Source organism: Motacilla alba, chromosome 2 (assembly GCF_015832195.1).
Source record: "Motacilla alba alba isolate MOTALB_02 chromosome 2, Motacilla_alba_V1.0_pri, whole genome shotgun sequence".
In the NCBI taxonomy this organism is placed as follows: domain Eukaryota; kingdom Metazoa; phylum Chordata; class Aves; order Passeriformes; family Motacillidae; genus Motacilla; species Motacilla alba.
The window spans coordinates 52513705-52533789 of NC_052017.1; the positions used below are offsets into that span (position 1 = coordinate 52513705).

A 20085-nucleotide genomic window follows, 5' to 3' on the forward strand; every position below is an offset into this window, starting at 1 on the left:
CTATATAAAATTAAGAAATGTATCCTGTTTACTTAAAACCAAACCAAAACAAAACAAGGAAACCAGCAAAGATGTTTTGCAGTTGTTAGGAGTTATTTCAAGAATATTTCAAGAAGTATTAGAAATGACCTTGAATAGCCTCCAATTTTTATATTTTGCCATTCCATGCAAATGCCTGTTCAATTATATTTTGCCTATAAAAAGCTCCCTTACGAATGTGTCCTCCTGGCACATCAGCCAGCATAGCTGCACTGCAGGCTGGAGTACTGCACCAGCTGATGACAGTTTGTGGCTATGGGCTATAAATTTTCTGCTGTGATTCACACTGAAATGTTACCCTTGAGTCTCCAAATTAGCTTTTAACCTAAGGACACAGTTTTTATCCCTACTTCTTGCAAGAAAGAGCCCTGCTGTAATTGGCTGTGATGATGTTCTTCCTCCATACTCCACTTATTTCTTTACAGTGTGTTTTCCACACCAGTTTCTGGATAATGCCTCTTTGTTTAATTGTGAATTTTACCCACAGGTACCCAGTCGAACAGCAGCTGCAGTGTCGGAGGATCCATGACTATTCTGCCAAACAGGAATGAACTTTCGAGTACGGACATCACTGTGTTGAACATGCTGAACAGGAGGGACAGCAATACTAGCACAATCAGTTCAGCCTACCTGAGCAGCCGCAGGTCCTCTGGAATCTCACCTTGCTTCTCCAGCCGGAGGTCCAGCGATGCCTCCCAGGCAGAGGGAAGACCACAGAACGTGAGCGTTGCAGACTCCTACGACCCCATCTCAACGGATGCCTCCCGGCGCTCCAGTGAAGCGAGCCAGTGTGATGACTTGCCAAGTCTTCTCAGCCTCACCCCAGCCCAGCAATACAGGCTGAAAGCTAAATATGCAGCAGCTACTGGTGGACCCCCACCAACTCCACTGCCTAACATGGAGAGGATGAGCCTCAAGACAAGGATGGCACTCTTGGGTGACTGCAGGGAGTCTGGAGTAACTCCACTGCCTCCAGTGAATGTCCCTCGAAGATGTAGTGATGGTGGGGCAAATGGTTACAGCAGGAGGCATTTTCTGTCTCATGAAGCTTTAGGAAATGGGACAAGGAGAGCCAGTGATCCAGTCAGAATGGCCTCTGACAACCTCTCTGTCCCGAGAGTCCAGCGTTTCAACAGTCTTAATAGCTTTAACACTCCTGCTTTGCCTCCATCCATGGAAAAGCGCAACCTTGTTCTTCAGAACTACACCCGTTCTGAGGGTGGCGTCTTCCGCGGCTTCAGCTCCCCCTGTCCTCCAAGCATCAGCGAGAACGTCACCCTGGAGGCTGCTACAATGGAAGCAGGTAGCAGTCTGAATGATGAGGATCTCCTGCCAGATGACGTGGTCCAGTATCTGAATTCCCAGAACCAGGGCATGTACGACCATTTGTTGAACAATGTCCTAGATAGCAACAAAATGCATCACAGCTCAGTTTCAGGAAACAACAATTCCAGCAACTTCGACCAAGCCCCTCCACCAAGCAGTCAGCAGGCGGGTCCCGAGGCAAATAAGAGCGACTTGCCCATTCAGTGGAACGAAGTAAGCTCAGGAAGTTCTGATTTATCTCCTTCAAAGCTGAAATGTAGTCAGCGGTCAGCAGTGCAGCAGGTTCGGGCCTTCAGGCTGCATAACAACATGATGGTTCAGCAGCAGAACCTGGAGAGAAGCAACATGGCCCAGCAGAATGGCTATCAGAACCTGATGGAGAACAACACTTCCTACAGTTTACAGCAAAATATGACTCTTGGCAGCGGAGCTGGGAATTCTTTCAGCATGCAGTCCAACAAGCCTTACGGTGAAAGCATGGGCAGGCAAGCAATGATGTCTGGGGTGACAGACAATTCCTGTGGCATAGCAGTGCAAGGGCAGAAGCTGAGAATCAGCAACATGTCAGTGAATGGGAACCAGCAAAATTTCAGCCATCCCCTGGTATCCAGCGATCAAACCACCACCAGTATGGCAAATGGGATGCAGGACAGGAATATGATGGAACAGGAATATTTGCAAAGCCAGCCAGTTGGAGATGGCGTTCGTTACCAGGGAGTCAATCAGTCTGGTCAAATGATGCTAGGGCAGGTTAGTCCTACCTCACAAGGCAGCCTGTATCAAGGGCCACAGAGTTGTCCACTGGTGTCTCACACCATTGGTAGCCAGCCTTCAGGTTTGTCAGTGGCCAAAAGTTACCAGTCATGCTCTAATTACAGCAGCAACAGACGGCAAAACATGTTGAGAAACAACCTGTCCCAACAGCAAAGACACGTAGGTGATGGCAACCAGACATACAGGGTAAACACCATTAAGATGGAAATGCAAGGTCAATCACAGCAGTTCTGCTCTAACATGCAGAATTACTCTGGTCAGTTATATGACCAAACCATGGGCTTTAGCCACCAAGCTATGAAAACAGGTTCTTTCTTTGGTTCAGAAGCCAGCTGCCTGCTGCAGGGGACTGCAACTGAAAACTCATCTGAGCTTCTTTCCCCGGGGGCTAACCAAGTGTCAAGCACAGTTGACAGCATTGACAACAACAGTCTAGAGGGTGTGCAGATAGATTTTGATGCTATCATAGATGATGGGGACCATGTCAGCTTAATTTCGGGAGCTCTGAGCCCAAGTATCATTCAAAATGTCTCCCGCAATTCCTCACGCCTCACCACTCCCCAGACATCTCTTACATTCCCAGCTATGCCTGTAAGCACAACCAACATGGCTATTGGGGACATGAGCTCTTTGTTGACCTCACTTGCAGAAGAAAGCAAGTTTCTTGCTGTTATGCAATAGACATAAAAAACAAAAAACACTTAGGAGATAACAGATGGAAAAAAAGACTCATATTTTTTAGTTGTGTATGTATTTTAGCAATCTCATCTCACCTAAATGGGATGTGTTTCAAGTATATTCCTTTTATGGAATAAGGACTCTGAAAACCCTAAAGTGTTCTAGGGAGAAACTGTCTTCCATTTCAGTTTTGAATCAGTATTGCTACGCCCATTCCCTCCCTTTCTCTCTTTTCTCTCTCGTGCCCTTTTCAAATGTCTGTATGCTTCTTTTATTTTTCTTTTGTTTTTTACCTGTAAACCAATGTAAACGTGTGAAGTGCATGTTGTGGGGTGGTTTTTTGTTTTGTTTTGGGGTTTTTTTGTAAAGAAAGGCCTGATGAAATGACAATTTTCTGTTACTCAAATGAAGCTAGATCTTGTAAAACTGTTGCAACTTTTCCTTTTGAACCTATAACCAGGCACAATGTGAAGTGAGCATACAGTGATGAAATCTTCTCTGGATGCACTAGACACATCACACTGAGGTGGAAAACCAGCTTAGAAATGCACTGCCATGGTAGCCCTGGGCTGCAGTTTCAGAGACATGGAGCACAAAAAGTTGGGAGGTTCAAGCAAATAAGAAATGTAAAAACCATTAGCCCTTTGATCTCTAGCAAAAGCTTAAGGTTTTTGTAAACCCACACAGAGATAGCTGTTGCTGCCTTGAATAACAATACTGAAATTGTGTCATGTTCGACCTATTTCAGAGGAAGGAGAGGACCAGAAAGCTGTTCGTAGTCCAGCTCTCATCTTTTGCAGTATTTGGTATTCTGGTTTTCAGCCTTCTTTTTTAAATGACTGAATAGCCAAATTATGGGTGTGTATAGTGACTTGGGTAGTCTACAGTCTTCTCATTGCATACCACATTTGTGGAGATACAGTCAGGGTCTTATGAAGTATTTCATACAATGAAAAAAAAAAAAAACCGCAGAATTTTATACTGGGATTTTTTTTTTTTAATGCAAATTGTTGAGGTGTAACTTGCTGAGCCACTGGTTCTTATTTGCTGGAAGAACTGTGTGTGCATCCCCTTTAGCCCAGACAACTCCATGGATACATAGAGCTTCAAAAACATCATGGGCATGTCATGTAAAAGAAGTAGAAAATGAATGGCTGGCCCAGTTCTCAGACTGGCCAAATAAATCAAAGCAGTTGCAAGCAATCTGATAATCTTAAATGTTTTTCCACTGTGTCCAGGCTTTACAAAATTAAATTAAAACTGCCATTAAAAATAGCAAAGAAACAAGGGAAACAGCAAGTATTCACAGATCACAGGCTATTCTGATCTGGAATTATTATCAGGTCCAACTCTTCAGTGAATGGCCTGTATGAGGATCAAACCCACAACTTTGATGCTATTAGCACCATGATCTAACCAACTGAGTTGTCTGGCAGTTAATCAAAGCTCAGAAAGACCAACCCAGCTTCTTTCTCTCTCTCTTGGTGACACCATGTGCATTTAATTTCCAAGCAAACCAGTGGGTCAATGCCCAGGGTCAGTTACACTGGCAAAAAATTGAAACCAATGCACTGTGATCATTAAGCTACTCACTGGTAGATGTGAATGGCATTTTCTCTGTGAGCACTGGCTTGTTTTTGGCTCTGCTGGGCTCCATGTCTGCACCTATGAGTACACAGTGCTCCTGAGTGAACAAGCTGCTGTCAGGAACAATCACAAAATCACGGTTTAAATTCACCCACTCCTAGAAGCTGTATGGAGTTCCAGCCCTTGAAGACTTCTCAGTTAAATCCCAGTAGTAAAGTCCTACTATGGGATGTAGATTGTGCAGGCACTTCCAGTCATGGATTTGATGTTTGTAAGGAGCTGATGTTGTAGTAGACATACAGCAAGACGAGGGAGCGTAGTCAGTTTTGAAATATGGAAAAACTTTAGCCCAGTCAAAATCAGAAGGTGACTTCTATAGGCTAGAAAACCGTAGCATTTTTTTCAATTGTAAAAGAAAAAGTGAAATACCAGCTGATTCAGGACACAGGTATTTGAGGAAATGGGGAGGAATTGAATCTCAGTGAAGCTGTCAGATAACATTGATCTGTTAATAGCTGTTAGAGCATGAATGTATAAATCAGTAGGAAAACATCATAGGAATTTGGTGCAGGGGCCATATTTGAGTTTATCACAGCACATACCAAAAGATTTGCACTGTGAGCTGGAATGTCAGAAATCAAGACAAATGTAAATATTGTACACCTTTTATCATTATCTAGTTCCTGTCTTTCTTTTTATGTTTAGCCATTCTTACCCTGTCCCATACACACATATTCACTCATCCTGCACTTTTCCCTTTGACACTTCCCCTCCCAGCTTCCCTGCCCCTGGCCAGCTATCACAGTCCGCCTGCAGTGGTCCTTGGGCTGCATGGGCAGCTGGGCACAGCTCAGCATGGAAAAATGACTGGATTGCTGTGGCAGTGGGAGGAAGCTGCTCCCTGTTGCCCTCTCGTTGCCCATAGGGCCTGCAGAGACCTGCTGCCTGTACACAACCATTGTCCCTGCTCTGCTGCTGGGATGAGAAGGGATGCATCCCACTGGGCAGGTCCCCAGGTGAAGGTATGTTCCAAGGGCCGTGCTGTGCATTGCAGTGCTGGGATACAGCCCTCAGCGCTGCAGAGAAGCAGCACTATAGGCATGAGGAAAGGCTGTGCTGGACATGTTTCAGATGGTTCTCAGTAACCAATCCTGGCTGTTTATTAGACCTATCAATTACATGTTTATAAACAATTTCAACAGGGAGACTTATGACCAGCCTGGGAGTAGGTGGCTTGGGAGAAAAGTCTTTTATTGTAATGGAACCAATACGTTAAAAAAACCCCAAACATCCCCAACTATTTTTTAAACTCAATTTTCCAGTTCATAATTGTATCTGCTGGTGCAATTGATGCTGGGAAGCTATTAACAGATGTGATCCATCAGAGCTTAGAAGGAGCCATTCATATTGCTCCAGGCTAAAAGGGACTGTTTGAGTAGCCAAGTTGCCTTCCTGGATTTGACAAACCTTCGTCACTCACTTAGCCTTGTCTTGGGCCAACAACGTGTCTTGGCAGAAACCACATGCTCAAGAAAGGCATCCCATTTGATTTGGCAAAGCTGAAGAATCAGAGACTCCACTGTGTACTTGGGGAGTTTGTGCAAAGGATTTATCATTTTCACCACTAAGTGTATGTGCCACTTATGTTCATGCTTTTCAGTTTTTAGTGTTTTCTCATGCTTTTCTGTTTTATACAAAAGAGCTTGGTTTTGGTACCTATGAGGATAGCAATACATCATAGCCCAGCTGTCTTGGGTTTTGGTTCTGTTTTGATAAGGTAGACTGGTCTCCCTGAGCATGGCACTGTTACACTGAACGCCAGCTTTCACTTGTGAACCTCCTTCTCAACATGTGGCAGTTGGGGGAAGTCCCATCAACACTGGTGGGATGAGTTTACTAGCACCCCTCTACTCTTCCAGTTACAGAGTTGGTTTCGTGTATGTGGCACATCAGTTGATTTTTGCAGAGCTGTTGGAAACCCACTGCTCACTCAAGAGTACAAGAAAATGCACAAAATATCATGAATGTTCTATTTTTAAAGCATTGCAGCATAGATCTAAATCGCCGTTTCTTGTAATGGCTCTGTGAGGGTCCTCCATATGCGTCACTGTTGGCCTTGAGCACATCAGTAACACTCAGCCTGCCTGAAGCATGTGTGTTTCTCCAGACACTTTTACTTTCCACAAAGTGGAAGTTGCCAGTGAAGAGTTTATCCATCAGCTACGTGCAGGTGAAAGAAAGGTGTGTTTGCAGGAAAGTCAGTGGGCTTCCATGTGGGAGTACAATAGTCCCACACATCCACACATGGCAGATGATGTTATTCTCTCCTTGGGGAATGGCCCCAAATAGTACGTGCATTAAGATACTGGCTGGCTGCTGACTTCCCGTCACTGATTCCCCCCTCCTCAGTGGGATGGCTGGTCAGCTCACCCATGCCTGTCCCACCATGGCTTGTCTGCCTGGACAGCAGTGTTTATATTCCCACAATGTATGTGCCTTATTTTGCGTTGACCCTGTGAAAGAGAGGGACCAGGATGTGTTGCCAAATTTTCCTGATGAGGCTGTACTTGCCATTGAGCTAATAGCACATACCACTGTTAATAGTGTCCAAACATCTTGTAAACCTCTGGTATTCATGTGTTATTGTCCTTGGATTGGTGGAATGTCTCCTATGGAACAGTTACTGTTGTCAGTCCTGCAGATGTGTAAGATAAAAAAGTGTTGCTTTTTTAAAATTTTTTTTAATTTTTTTTTATAAAGCTTGTAATCCTTAAAAAAAAAAAAAAGAGAATGTGTAAATACATTTATGTACGGTAGGAATAGTGTTCAGTTGTAACAGACCTTAGTGGTCTTCATTTGATAAACCTGCAGTTATGATCTGATGTTTCTCAAGCCTTAGGTTGATCTGAAGGGTCTGTAGCACTGTGTACATATGAACTGTACTTCTGCTTTCAGAACCACTTAGCTTTTTTGTAACAAAGAAAAAATGTTTCTTACAATGTCAATAAAAACAAAAGCCTTTGTACTTAAGTTCTTAGCTTTCAGCTTCTGAAGTATCTCCTTGGGGGAGGGAGTTATTTTTTCATACATCTGAAAAGCCTGGTTGCAATCAATGCTTGTATCGCTTCCACTCAGAGCTGCTTCCCAGCCTCTTTCAGCTTCCCAGCCTGTTGCTTCACTCCATTCACAGTTTAAATACAGATGGGAAAACAAAACAGGGTGTTTACCTCCTTGCTAAAGAAAGATGGCTGACAAGTGTTGGGTGGAAAAATAAATGATAGTGCAGTGTCACACAAATGAAGTGTTTGAAGGGAGGAAGGAGACTGACCTGGTTAGTTCTGCTCCTGGAGCAGTCAGTTCAGAGGCCAAAGCCAAGCTGTGCTGAACTGTGGGCTGTTCTATGGGGCCTGCGTTTCCATCCCTTGCTTGCCAAGGGTGTCTCACAATGGCTTGCCCACCCATGAAGAAACATGGGAAGGAGGGAAGGAGGAAGAGAACCTGGCTGGGTTAATCTGTAGATGTCCACTCAGGTGGGTTATAGTGTGATCTGCAAAGACACAGTTATCTTCAAAGCTGGACATATTTAATGAATGCTCCTGTTGAGTACAGTTGCTATGGAAGATGTCAAGTTAGTGGTGGCAAGCAGTAAAGAAAATGTTGTAGTGCTGCTTGGTCTTAAGGTGTCTGATCTGTTTTCATTTCAAAGCCTTTTGTTTCCATTGCTGGTACCTTGGCAAGACCCAGAGCACTCTGTTAGCTGTCAGTGCTCGGCTTCTGCCTTAGTGCTTCCTCAGCCAAAATAGGTGAGCCATTTCTCAGGTGGTAGGAGATTAATTTGCATTGTTATTTGCTAATTTTAACTTTTAACTTTTTTTGTGTATGTGCATCCTGTTTTGTTGTGTTTTGTTGTTCACCATTATTAAGTTTTTGTCATTTGGCACAGGCTTTAAGGTTTAGGAGGGACAAAGGTAGAATGGAGAGCTAAAGCCTAAATCATGCCCAGCTGAGAAGCCAGTGAGGCAGGAGAGCCCTGAGAGTGGCGTGGTAGGGGTGAAGGAGACCCTGCAATTTGAAAGAGAGGTTGATGCTGGCCATGGTGCCTTAGCTTACATGCTGCAGTCCAAAATTGTCCCAGAGACTGACTTCAGCATCAGCTCACTTTGGGGGATGGGTATGTGTGACAGTGGCTTCCCCACAACTTGGACCAATAGAAGGTCAGCAGCAGGGATGGAACAAGCCTCAGACAAAGACATCATGGGCCAGCAGAGAAATGAGCAGGACTGTGGGGACTGGGGAGTCAGTAGCAGGATCCATGCTGACAACAGATGATGGCTGTCAGGGGCTCAGAACCAACAGAGGCATTTCTGAGCCTTACCAGCTGCCTGCAGGTAGTGGGAGGTGAGGAACTCCCACTTGTTACATGCTAATGCAGTGAAGTCTTGCACACACGCGTGCATGCAAGAGCATTGTGCTAAACAATGTCATCGGTACTGCACGCTTGCTGCCATAAGGGAGCCCACACACCCGGACTGACAGCCCCTCTCTCTGCTCTCTGCATGAATCTTGCGCCACTGCCTCTACCTTTAACCAACCCCTGCATGCCCATCTTCCAGCTGTATCTCCTTCACCAGCTGGATCTACTTCAGGATGAATGTCAAGAGGGCAGGAGATCAGGAGATGCCAAGGGGCCCCCATCCTGTTCAGCACGTTGGTTGTGTGCTGTGTGCTGCCGTGCAGTTTGAGGTCAGGCATCAAGGTTATAGCATTTCCAGAGCTGAGAAGTAAAGGGCTGGGGCTCCAGGTCATATTCCTGGTCCTCCAGCCTGACCTGGGATTGGGCTGATGAAAAGCTGCATGTTCAAAGCCGCAGCCGGAGACAGGAGGACCTGTGTTGCTATGTGGTAAAGCTCAATATAAAGCCAAGTTCTCAGGAAAACAAAAAATAGCAGGGCAGTCGTGGTTTGTACCATCCAAAATCAGCAGATGCTGTTGACCTTTAGTCTGTGCTTTAGTGCCAAGGCTGTAAATTAATTAATTAAATTCATTAAATTAGTTTCTTACTTCAGAAGGGCGTGTACCCAAGAGAGAACTGCATTTTGCAAAGCCTGAAAAAAATATAACAGAGATATACAGCATCAATCAACAAGGGAGGAGAAAACTCCCCACAGTCCCCCAGTAGCCTAAACAGGTGGCATGACATTACTACACTCAAACCCAAAGATGGGCAACCCAAAAATCACCAATCATGTTAAGAGCTGGCCTGCCTTGATCGGGGATGAAGCAGGGCAAGAGCAGACAGTGTGGGCCCACAGTGCTGATGGAGTTACTGGACTGGCTGGGTGTAAGCGATGGCACTGTAGGGCAGCCCAGTGTAATATTTTTCCTTTCCCAGCTTTTGTGGGCTTGACTGTGTAATCTTCAAGCTGCTTTTTCAAAGGGAGGGTAATGGGAAAGAGACGACTTGTTCTTTTCAGGCTGAAATACAAGCTATTTGTGTTAGGAACACGGCTTTGTTACATGATTAGTGCAATGGGAGCCCCTAGGCACCACTTCCCAGTACAAACAACTAGTATTAATAACTCATGTTAAAATTGCCTGCTATTTAATAACCTGGGCCTCTTTCCACCCCGAGAAGCACATAACTGCTTTGTGTTCCCACCATCTCTGCCCATCTTCCCTCACTGGCTTTGGACTCTCCCTGTTCATTTCCCAGGAAAAAAGGAGCAGGTTTGGGCAAGGAAGAAGGAAGAACTGACAGTGTTTAACTGGAATCCCCACAGCCCATGTCTGTGTACCTCCTTGCCTGCCATCCCCATCATGGGGTACTGCTCCTGCATCTGATGTGAGGCTGCTCATTGCTGCCATGCCTTGCAATCTTGGTGCCCTGTTTTCCCCGGTGTTCTGGGGACGGATTGACCTATTTCATGCCTTGCCAAGGAAGCAGCCACCCTCCCTCTGAGCTGCCCCAGCTGGCTGAGACGTGATAGACCAACAACACTGTTACTCATGGGTGGGAGGCCCATGTGAGTCATGCTTTCCTTCGCCTCACACGCGGGGTGGCTGCGGCAGGAGAGTGGGGAGCAGAGAGTGGGACCGCATCCCGCACACGGCCACGCACGGCGGCCACACAGTTGGGCCCAGGTGGGAGCAAGAGGCAGGGGGTAGATCAGATGGTGATGAACCATAAACAGGATCGTTTCCCATCGGCTGGCTGAGCTGCTCCAGCCTTTGCCCACAGCACTAGGATGGCTGTCAGGTCTGCAAGGTGGTCTCTAAGCCACCCTGCTCTGCAGAAAAACATTACTAATGTTCCCACGACTGGAGCAAGAGAGAAGAGACAAATAACTTGGACGGCAGCATGAAACAGTGGCAAAAATCTGGAAGACAGAGGAGGAGAGAGGAAAAAAACAAGAGGGTGGAAAGCTCTATAATGACTGAAAGAGCCCCAGATGGATACAAACCGGGAAAAGGCCAGAGACAGAAATAGTAGCACTAATTAGCTGAGCTGAACGACCCCACTCCTGCTGTACCTGAGCATCCTCTGCTGTCCTCAGAGCCCCGATGCTGCCAGCCCTGGAAGAGGAGGAGTGGGAGCAGGGAGCTGCTCAGACCTGGATGAACAGAAGCAATTAAGTTCCTATAGCAACGCTTAGTGAAAAATCCAAAAACAGAGGCACCTATAGAGCTGGGTAGAAAAAGGATTGTGGCTCCAGGCAGTATTCCCTGAGGGAGAGCCATGAGAAATATGTGCTTCCTCATCCTGAGCATGGATCCTGCCTCACCTTTGCTGCTTGAAGGCTTCCTGTTTTCATTATATGAGCAGCCAGCCCTCCCAAGACATAGGAAAAGTTCACTTTGCCTATTTTGCCTTGAGGCAGTTTTGTTTCGAAGTCCTACAGCACATCTCACATTGCCACCATTGTGGCAATGTTTTCACTGACAATTTTTTTTAATCTGGAAGGTTTTTGCTGGGAAAGGGCAGATATATCTCATCCCTGTTATTGCTGACCACCTCAGCCTCCAGTCGGCTGTTTTCAGTAAACTCATTCAACTTTGACTGTGGGACCCCATGGCATGGCATTGCTTAAATACGGCTTTTTGGAGGGAGCTTCAAAGAAGAAAAAATGGTATGCATCATCCTGCTTCAGAAGCTGAACTTGAGCTCTCATCAGAAGTTTGCAGATGTAAAAGAGGGCTAAAAATCCCCAAGTCATACCTTTTGTGAGAGCAGTCATCAGGCACTGAATCCTCAGAGCTGTGCAGTTCAGTGGCAAAGGCTCCAGTACCCATGGTCGCCCCCAGAGGCTTGGGGCTGGTGCAGCAGAAGCGAAGGGCTGCAGGGCTGCCACAAGTGGCAAAGTGTGCTGCAAAGTGTGGGCACTGGGCTTTGTTCCCTTCCAGCAAGAGTAAATCAAGCTGCCCTTTGCAGTCATCCAAGGAGGAGCAGCGTGATTTATCTCCCAGGGCTGGCGTCTTCTCTTCACATCACCTTTGGAACAGGCAAGCTCCTGTGGCTGATCCAGCTGGCAAGAGCTCTCTTTTGGACACCATAGGACACACCATGCCATGCTAGTTTTGGGGTTTTTTTGTTTGTTTTTGTTTGTTTGTTTGTTTAGTTGGTTGGTCGGTTTTTTGAGTTTGTTGTTGTTGTTGTTGTAGGGAGTTAAAGGAATTCATGTCACTTTGAAGTTAGCAGTGCAATGTCCCAGTCCTGGCCCACCATGTGACCTCACTGCAGGCTGGCACAGCATGAGCAAGCCCAGTGGCACAGCTCCTACACCTGCCCTGTGTCCAGTCCTTCCCTTACTTTGGATGCCTCTCCCTGACTTTTCCTCCTCTTCTCAAGGCTAGGCTGTAGCATAGGGGAAAACCAAAAATACTGCATGCTATTTTTTTCTCTTCTTGGCTGGTCTCTTGGAGATTGCTGCTGTTTTCTCCCAAGTACAGAAATTGCTTGAAGCTGTGTAGAGGCTTAGCCACACAGTCAGGAAGGCAGCAATGCCTTTCTTAGCTCTGTGGAGTGCAGTCTTGAACCACTGTAGCACTTCTCGCTTACCCTTGTACCCTGAGACATCTTAGGTTTCAGTCTTAGGTTTCAATTTGCTCTTCACCTGAGCTCTGCTTGGCATGGGCAGCCGGAAAGTGCTGGGCTCCAGTTTAGCTGGAGCATTAGCAGAAAAAAAGAAAGCTGGAGCATCAGCCAGCAAAACGTAATAGGGAATCCTCTTGCCCCCATTTCTGCTGATGCTAAAACCAGGACCTGGCCTTCCTGTTTGAAACAGGCCTGGGGGCAGAGGTCGCCTGCTGCAGGGTCAACTCTGCCTTTAGCAGCTCCCATAGTTTCAGAGGCTTGTGTGCTAAGTTTTCCTTAGAAGCTCTGGTGCAAAGAACCCCATTCAGCAGAAAACCCAGGAGAATACAAAATTCCCTTGAACTTTTTATTGTGGAGGAGGAGCTGGTCAAAACCAAAATCAACAGTCCTGAAGCAAATAGTGCAGGCTTTGATCTACCCAGTTAAATATGAGCCCTGGTGAACTGGATCCTCCTCTCTTTGTGCATGTTCTCAAACAAAGTATTTTCCTTCAAGAGAACAGGCTGCAGACTGTCAGGCTTTCTCTTCTCCGTCCTACACCAGATGATGAGTTTTATGACAAGGTTGTCCTAACTTTAGTCATCCCATGCTTGGCTGGCCTTGTGCTAAACTTAACATGGAGAGCCTCAAAACCCCAAATGTTGTTCCCAGTATGTCCTAGACAGTGGCATTGCTTGGATTTGCTGGTGCAAATCAGCACTGTGTTTGCTGAGCATAAGTATTTGGTCAGTCTTTGAGCTGATAAGTGCTGGTCCACTGCAATGAAAACATCAGATTTAGAGGAAGAAAAACACAGGAAACAGACAGAATTTAGTAATTTTAGAGACACCACTCACTAAAATGGAGCCAGCTCAGTTTCAAACTGGGGGTGTCCTTGAAAGCTGTAGCCACATATGACCATCTCAAGGCTGGCTCCAGGGCCAGCTCTTCCTCCTCTGCCCAGGGACCATATGATGTTTTTTGCAATACAGGAGGTCTCCAAAAAGCATGTCTGAAGCCCTCAGGAGTTGAGCACCACCACTGCTTCACCACCCCTGGTACAAGTAAAGCTGAACCTTGGTTCCTGGCTTTCAGGTCCTTCCCCACATAGCACAGCTGGGACAGGGAGCTGACATGTACCACCCTGACCCTGGGTCTGGAAAACCCCAACTCCAGCTTAGGTCAGGGGAGGAATAAAAGGAAAACCTTCCTGAAGGCAAACAAATGGCAAAAAGTGAAACAATGAGCCAGTTTCTTACCAGGAAAATCCTGCAGCTGCTGTGTGGGTGGTGTGGGAGCATAGTCCCATGACTGCTGGGAAGTTGGGGCCCTTCTGGACAGCTGTGGGGGCATGGCAGTGGTGGTGTCCAAGGAGCACATGTCCTGCACAGCCTGGCCTGCCCCACCAGCTGCCATCCCTACAAGTCAAAGTCAGCAAAGTTCTTGGGTACCTGTGCAGGACCTCTGTGTGGGAACCAGCAACAGGGTTTGAGAGCAGGAGGGGAGGGGTTTGCTTTGCTCCTGTCCTTCCACCCAGGAGTGGGGCCGGGTGCCTGGTTTGCGCTGCAGTACTGCTCACTGTGCTGTCACATCTTGATCAGTCTCACCCACCGCCTTGGCTCCATCACACTTTGGCTTTCTAGCTTCTAATAATCCTCTTCCAGTACTTAGTGCTCACCTCCAAGGATTCAGCAGCGACCCTATTTGCCCTGGATGTGCGTTTTTCCCACAGCTTGGCCACAGCTCACAGGGATGGAAGCAGCGGGGCAAGAATCATCTTTGTGCCCGAGGTCCAGAGGCTGCATCAGCAGTCCAGTGCTGCCATGCTGTGGGAATCACAACTCATGATGTTGAGCAGCTCTGTAGCCAGCCTGCAGTGCCAGCCTGGCTGCAGAGACATCTCACTGTGTGCATGCTGCTCCCATCCATGGGCTCTGCTGGGACCACTGTCCCCCTGTGAAGGAAGATCCTTAATTGACTGACTGGGGCTGCAATTCAGGGTAGCGATGAGCTTCTTGCCCCCACCCTGGACTGGCTTCTGGTCTGAGCCAAGACATAGAGCCATCACCTGTCAAGGCTTCAGCCTCATGTTCCTAGGACTAGACCTCTCCAGCCTCCACCACCACTTTCCTGCCTTCATTTTTAAACAGTGAAACACCAGGCAGAGTAAACCCCACTGGAGCATGGAAAAAGGTGATGCAGAAGTCTGTCTGGGGAACATGTGTGTCATTTTGCGCTGTCATCACCCTTCCTTCCTGGAGGCATCCGAACAAGTGAATGAGGCATCCCAATCAAACCCCTTGCTGCCTTTCAGTAGCAGGAACAGCAGTGACTCTGCCGCCAAGATGAATTTGGCAGCCATGTAGCAGATTATTGCATATGCTCTAAACAGCATTTGGATGGCAAGTAAGGACAAACACAGCTTTGTCCTTGAAAGCAAACTACCTAAGCTGGCTTCTGGTGCAGGTAATTAATAGCAACTGCTTTATATAAAGCAGCAGGAGGAGCAGTCCATTTTCCACAGCTCCTGAACTGGCCCGGTGGTGGCACTGGCATTGGGACAGAGGGCCCACGGCTGGAGGACCAGCACTGCTCACAGCACTGCCCACAGCACAATTTGCAGCCTCTTGCTGAGCTGCACAGTGCTGCCCTCAAAGACAAACCACCAGCCGTGGCCAGCTCAGTTTGGGAAGGCCGATGGGCTGGCAGCCCAAAGCAGTGTGGAGTTTTCCATGGTCAGTTATTGTGCTGGCATGGCCAGAAGCTGCTATTATTAGATGGCATATGAATCACCCGCGAGACTGGAATTAGCAGCCTCAGCCTGAGCCGAGCTGGACACTTATTGGAAAAGCCTCATTTAAGCCCAGCCAAGAGACAAAAGTGGACAGGGCTCTGAGAAATGGCTTGCCCAATGCCCACTTCAGCCCTGGCTGCCACCTCTTCCAGCTGAGAGGGAAGTACCAGCTCTGGGGATTTCCCATGGCCCCGATGGAGTGACAGAGGAAAGGAATGATCAGAAAAACCACATCCCTGTTCACACACTGCCAACCCCATGCAAAATATAGCAAGAGAAGAAAAACTTTGGGGTATACAATCTTAAACCATGATCTGATGGGGTTGGTTGAAAGGTCACAGCCTGACAAAAGGTACAGTTGAAGGGTTTACAGCTGCCATACCTGAGCCTTGGCATGATCTGCTGCAAAGCAACATCAGCAGGCAACACAAGCAGCTGCTGAGCAGAGTAACAGGGCTCTGTGGCTTTAGGGCCCAAGCTGACAGTTTACTGGGAACTCACTGGGTGCAGGGTGAAAGAGAGAAAAGGGGGAGCTGGAAACACGTTTGCTTTTCTGGATGGGAAAACGCTGAAGCCCTTTGATTCCTGTTTTGACTCATTTAACCCTGGAACTGCAATAAGACAACCCAGTAAGTAACACAACTTGTAGGAATTGCAGCTGCTAAAGTTTTCCTTCAGTCTTGCGGCTAGTAATTTTGCCCACGTTGTTCCTCATTTACTCTTTTGCAAATGAGATAAAGTCCAGTCTCTGTGCTCATTGCATGGTTGTGAATCAAATGCATCAGCAATAAAGTCCAATCACCAGAGCTGTGCTATGATATTTGCTTCACCCTGAGCTTTTCCTACCAAAATTAAAATTACACACTATGTCATCTTTTCACAGGATGTGAAAGAGAATTTCATATGCATTGCAAAGTCACACCAAGGCACATTGTCAAGAGTGGCGGAGTACACACCATTTCTTATAGCCTAACAAAGGAGCTTTTATTTAATAATGAGCTATTACAGCACAGTACAAAGATTTGCTTTGTTCAGTGACTAGAAATTGTTTGCAGATTTTTCCAGCCACTGGGAGTTGACAGTTCACTTAAGAAATCAATTCTTAAAGCTAGAATGCCTATATGCCTGTTTGGCTCTTGGAGCACTGCAAGCCCAGAGCTGCACGGGTCCAGTCCAACTCTCTTTTTCCATGGACTGAAACAGTGAAACATTTTTGGATCTATTTCTTGGTGGAGGACGCAAATCCATGGTTTCAGCTGTTTCTCCCTCATCACCTAGGAAAGCTTAAAGCTTCTTATCCATACTGCTGAAAGAAAGGGATAAGAAGGAAATAATTGTAGGAGCTTCAATGTGAGGCAAACAGATTGTATGGGTGCTACAGAGGGCTCAGATGTGTGGGGTAGACTCAGCCCTCTAAAGCAAAAAATAAAGATATGCATATCCTAGTAGAGATGATAGATAGAAAACGTGGTGCACAAGGACTGGGGTGATGCACTGCACTGAGGAAAGGTTTCCACCCAAGCAGATCTAGGCACTGCGAGGAAAGAACTGGGATCTTCTCCTCTCCAATCTCTACTTCTATTAATAGACATTAGTACCAATGCAACCATGAGGTGCAGGCACTCAGGATCCCTGGGAAACCCATCCCATGCATTAGCATCTCTGGTGAGGAAGGTGATCTGGAACAGCTTATTTCAATCCTACAGAGCAGGTCAGACCTCTTGGCTCAAATACACAAATCACACAGCCAGTGTGTTAATGAATGAGAAGCAAAGATGGCTCTTTGTCCCAGAGAGGGACTGTGGTTGGTGGGAGGGAACAGGAACCTGCATTCACCCAGGGCTGTGCCAGCAGCCACTCCACCATGGGGATAATGTAATTACCAGGCTATTTTCTCATCATGTACCTTTAACCATTTTATTTATCCCCAGTGAGCTTCTTGTAGAAGGGTGAAGGAGGAGGAGCAGAAGTATGCTAGGCCCTTTAACTCCAAGTGAGGGCACTTAATGAACATACCTCTCCTTACTGACCAGCCAGCTTTCCCAGAAATATCAGAGCACAGAGCAAGGAGCTGCCTTGATACTAAATCCTTTGGCAGGTTTAAAGGCACCAGAATCACAGTTCTGCCTGTCAGCTAAAGAAAGGCAACCTCTGAAAAGTCCCAGCACAAATTGTCCATGAGCATCTTGCTGACACTGAGGAGCCTGAGTTCAGGAAAGGTACTAAATTCTCTAATATCAGCTTCTGAAGACTTCCTCTCTCTAGGTCTTTCAAAAGTACATCATGTACAGGTGCAAATATATACATATCCACACAAGTTCATTTGTTTGTCTATTTTTAAGCAAAGTAAGTCACTTTTCTGAGAGGTAAACTTTTTTTTTTTCTGAGAGGGAAACTAAAATCCTCTAGAGCACTAGTCCCCCTCTGTCAGCCAACAACCTACAGCAGGGAGTTGGAAACTTGGCATTTGGCCCATGCATGAGCTGCAGGTTAGCACTGAGCAGAACCAGTTACAGTAGATCTGAAAAGCCTCATGTCTCCTCTGCACTCTGCTTTGTTCTGCCAGGCGCTGCCATAATTCTTGCACGTCACCTCTGGTGAATGGAAAAAAATAGTGTTAGTAAACAGGCTTGTTGCATATTGGGAGGCAGTGGCAAGGAACTTCACAAATGCTTTGCCCCATGACATCACTTGAGCTTTTGTTTGTCTTTCAATGGTAAGAAAATAAAAGAAAAGAAAAGAGTAGGAGGGAAAATGGACTTGAAGCAGCTCTGTCTGACTATTTGCCTTCTGAGTATGCCTCACACTCTTATTTATAGGTTACAGCCATGGATGCTCATAAGGTCTTCAGGGTCCTCAGCACAAAACCCTCAAGAGAGAAGCTGGTTCATGACATGGTCAAAAGCATTACTGTTTCATTACTTTTCTCATCAGATAACAACATAACTTCATTGCTGCTTCTGGCAACCTCTGCACTTCCTTTTCCTTCTTGTCCCTGAAGCACAGGTTGCATGGGAAATGCTGCTCTGTTTTGACACACAGCTCAGCATGAAACCAGGCGTCTGGGAAAAGGACTCAGCAGAGCTGAGCCAGCACCCCCTGACACTCCACAGGGATCTGAAGATGGGCCTGCTGTACTGAAGTCTGGAAAGGAGAAGTGGGAAGGAAAGAGGGGCTGGGAGGGGGGAAGTAACTGGTCAACACACCAAGTTGCAATGGTGTCAGGAGTGCAGTAACTTTTGCCTGCAAACAGAAAAGCAGAGGTACCTGATCTGGTTCAAAATAAACATAGTCTTGGCACTAGGGTGACATCCCACGGTGACTTTTATAGGCATTTTTCTTAGGCCATTTCCTCTCCAGCACTGCACTCCTTGCATCCTCTCCCACAGTGAAATAAGCTGCGGGTGAGACAATTTACCCCACTCTGCTGTGGTTACTCAGCATTTGCTGGCAATGCCCTCATCACAGCTTGGCCCTTTGGTCCCAGATCAAATAATTTGGTTTGGACACCAGATAAAGGATGAGCTTTGTCTAACTTTACAGACCTGCACTTGGCCCCTTCATTGCAGCTCCTTTTAAAAGCAAAGAAGAGAAATGGGCATGATTCGCATGACCTGTTCTAGACACTGAAATGAGGGGTGACTCATAGCGGTGCCTATGCTTCCCCATATTCTCCTCCATAAAGGGAGCCTAATGTGACTAGCTCAGATGGAGGCCTCTGTGTTTAGTCAGATGAATCCCACCCAAAGTGACTGCAGCTGCTGGAGGAATGTGAGCTTTCCCATAATCGCTTCCCTTCCTTCCCCATAGTTTTGGGGCAGAGAGAATTATTTGAGCTGATGAGTCCTTGAAGGATTCCTTGAAATTTATGCAAAATCTGCTCAGAAGAAAGTGTGTCTTCTTGGATCAGGCCTGAGCACAGTTCTGCAGAGGTTCCAGGCAACAGGGCATTCAGAGGGCAATGCAACACTGGACATACACTCTGCTAGCAGGCAGTCTTAAAATGGCAACAATAAAGACAGTTAAAGAAGGAGCATCCAAGACATCTCTTGGGTTTGGACAGCTACTAAGCTGGCCACATCCCAAGAGAAACAACTTCTGCTTTGTCCCCTGGCTCCTACCCTTACCTCTGCCTTCCTCTTTTTCTTCTGCTTTCTTCAGTCATCTCCCTCCTGAATAGAAACTTTTGGGAAGCTTATTTCCTTGCACCTGTTTCTGCTGTGATGTAACTGTGGTAATAACCACTGTTGGACATATTTCTTGGGGTTTTTGGGAGTGGTTTTTTTTGTGCACTTTATTGCATTATGGTTATATTTAGAGATGGGCTCAGACCAGAGCTGTGAAAGAGGCACACTCCCATGGTTTGGGAAGATCTGAAGCAGGAGTCAGATCTCTTCATTTCAGCTGCCCTTCCTCTTACTGAAGTGCAGATCCAAAACCCAAGGTCAAGCAAGAGAAGTTCAAATACAAGTTGCAGTGCAAACTGTTGGTGAGGCCAGTCTGTGGTTGTGGTGGGATGAAGCCGTGTGCAAAGACTTAAATTCTGCCTTAGCATGGGCTTTCTGCACTCCTCGATGAAAAGAAAGTTATTAAGGAAGGCTGGGAAAGCCAACTGCTGCCTTGCCTTCCAGAAGCAGCAAATGAGGCAACAGAGAGATCAAAGATAATGTCAATAATAATAATAATAATAATAATAATAACAATAATGGTGATGATGATAATGAAGATTATGATAATAATATAGGACACCTGTCCCTAGGTGGCCTTGATCTCTCTCCATGTATTTTAAGATCTCATGACCTTTACTTGCAGGGGA

General features: G+C 46.5%; 1 protein-coding gene across 5 annotated transcripts in view; it reads left to right on the plus strand.

The window, feature by feature from the left end:
• GLI3 (GLI family zinc finger 3) overlaps positions 1 to 7434 on the plus strand; it is a 206784-nt gene extending 199350 nt beyond the window's left edge. For all 5 annotated transcript variants that reach the window (XM_038125584.1, XM_038125572.1, XM_038125589.1 and 2 more), the window contains one exon: positions 527 to 7434. In XM_038125584.1, the coding sequence (XP_037981512.1) occupies positions 527 to 2820 (2294 nt within the window). In that variant the 3' untranslated portion in view covers positions 2821 to 7434. The remainder of the gene's footprint in view (positions 1 to 526) is intronic.
• Positions 7435 to 20085: the final 12651 nt, after the last annotated feature.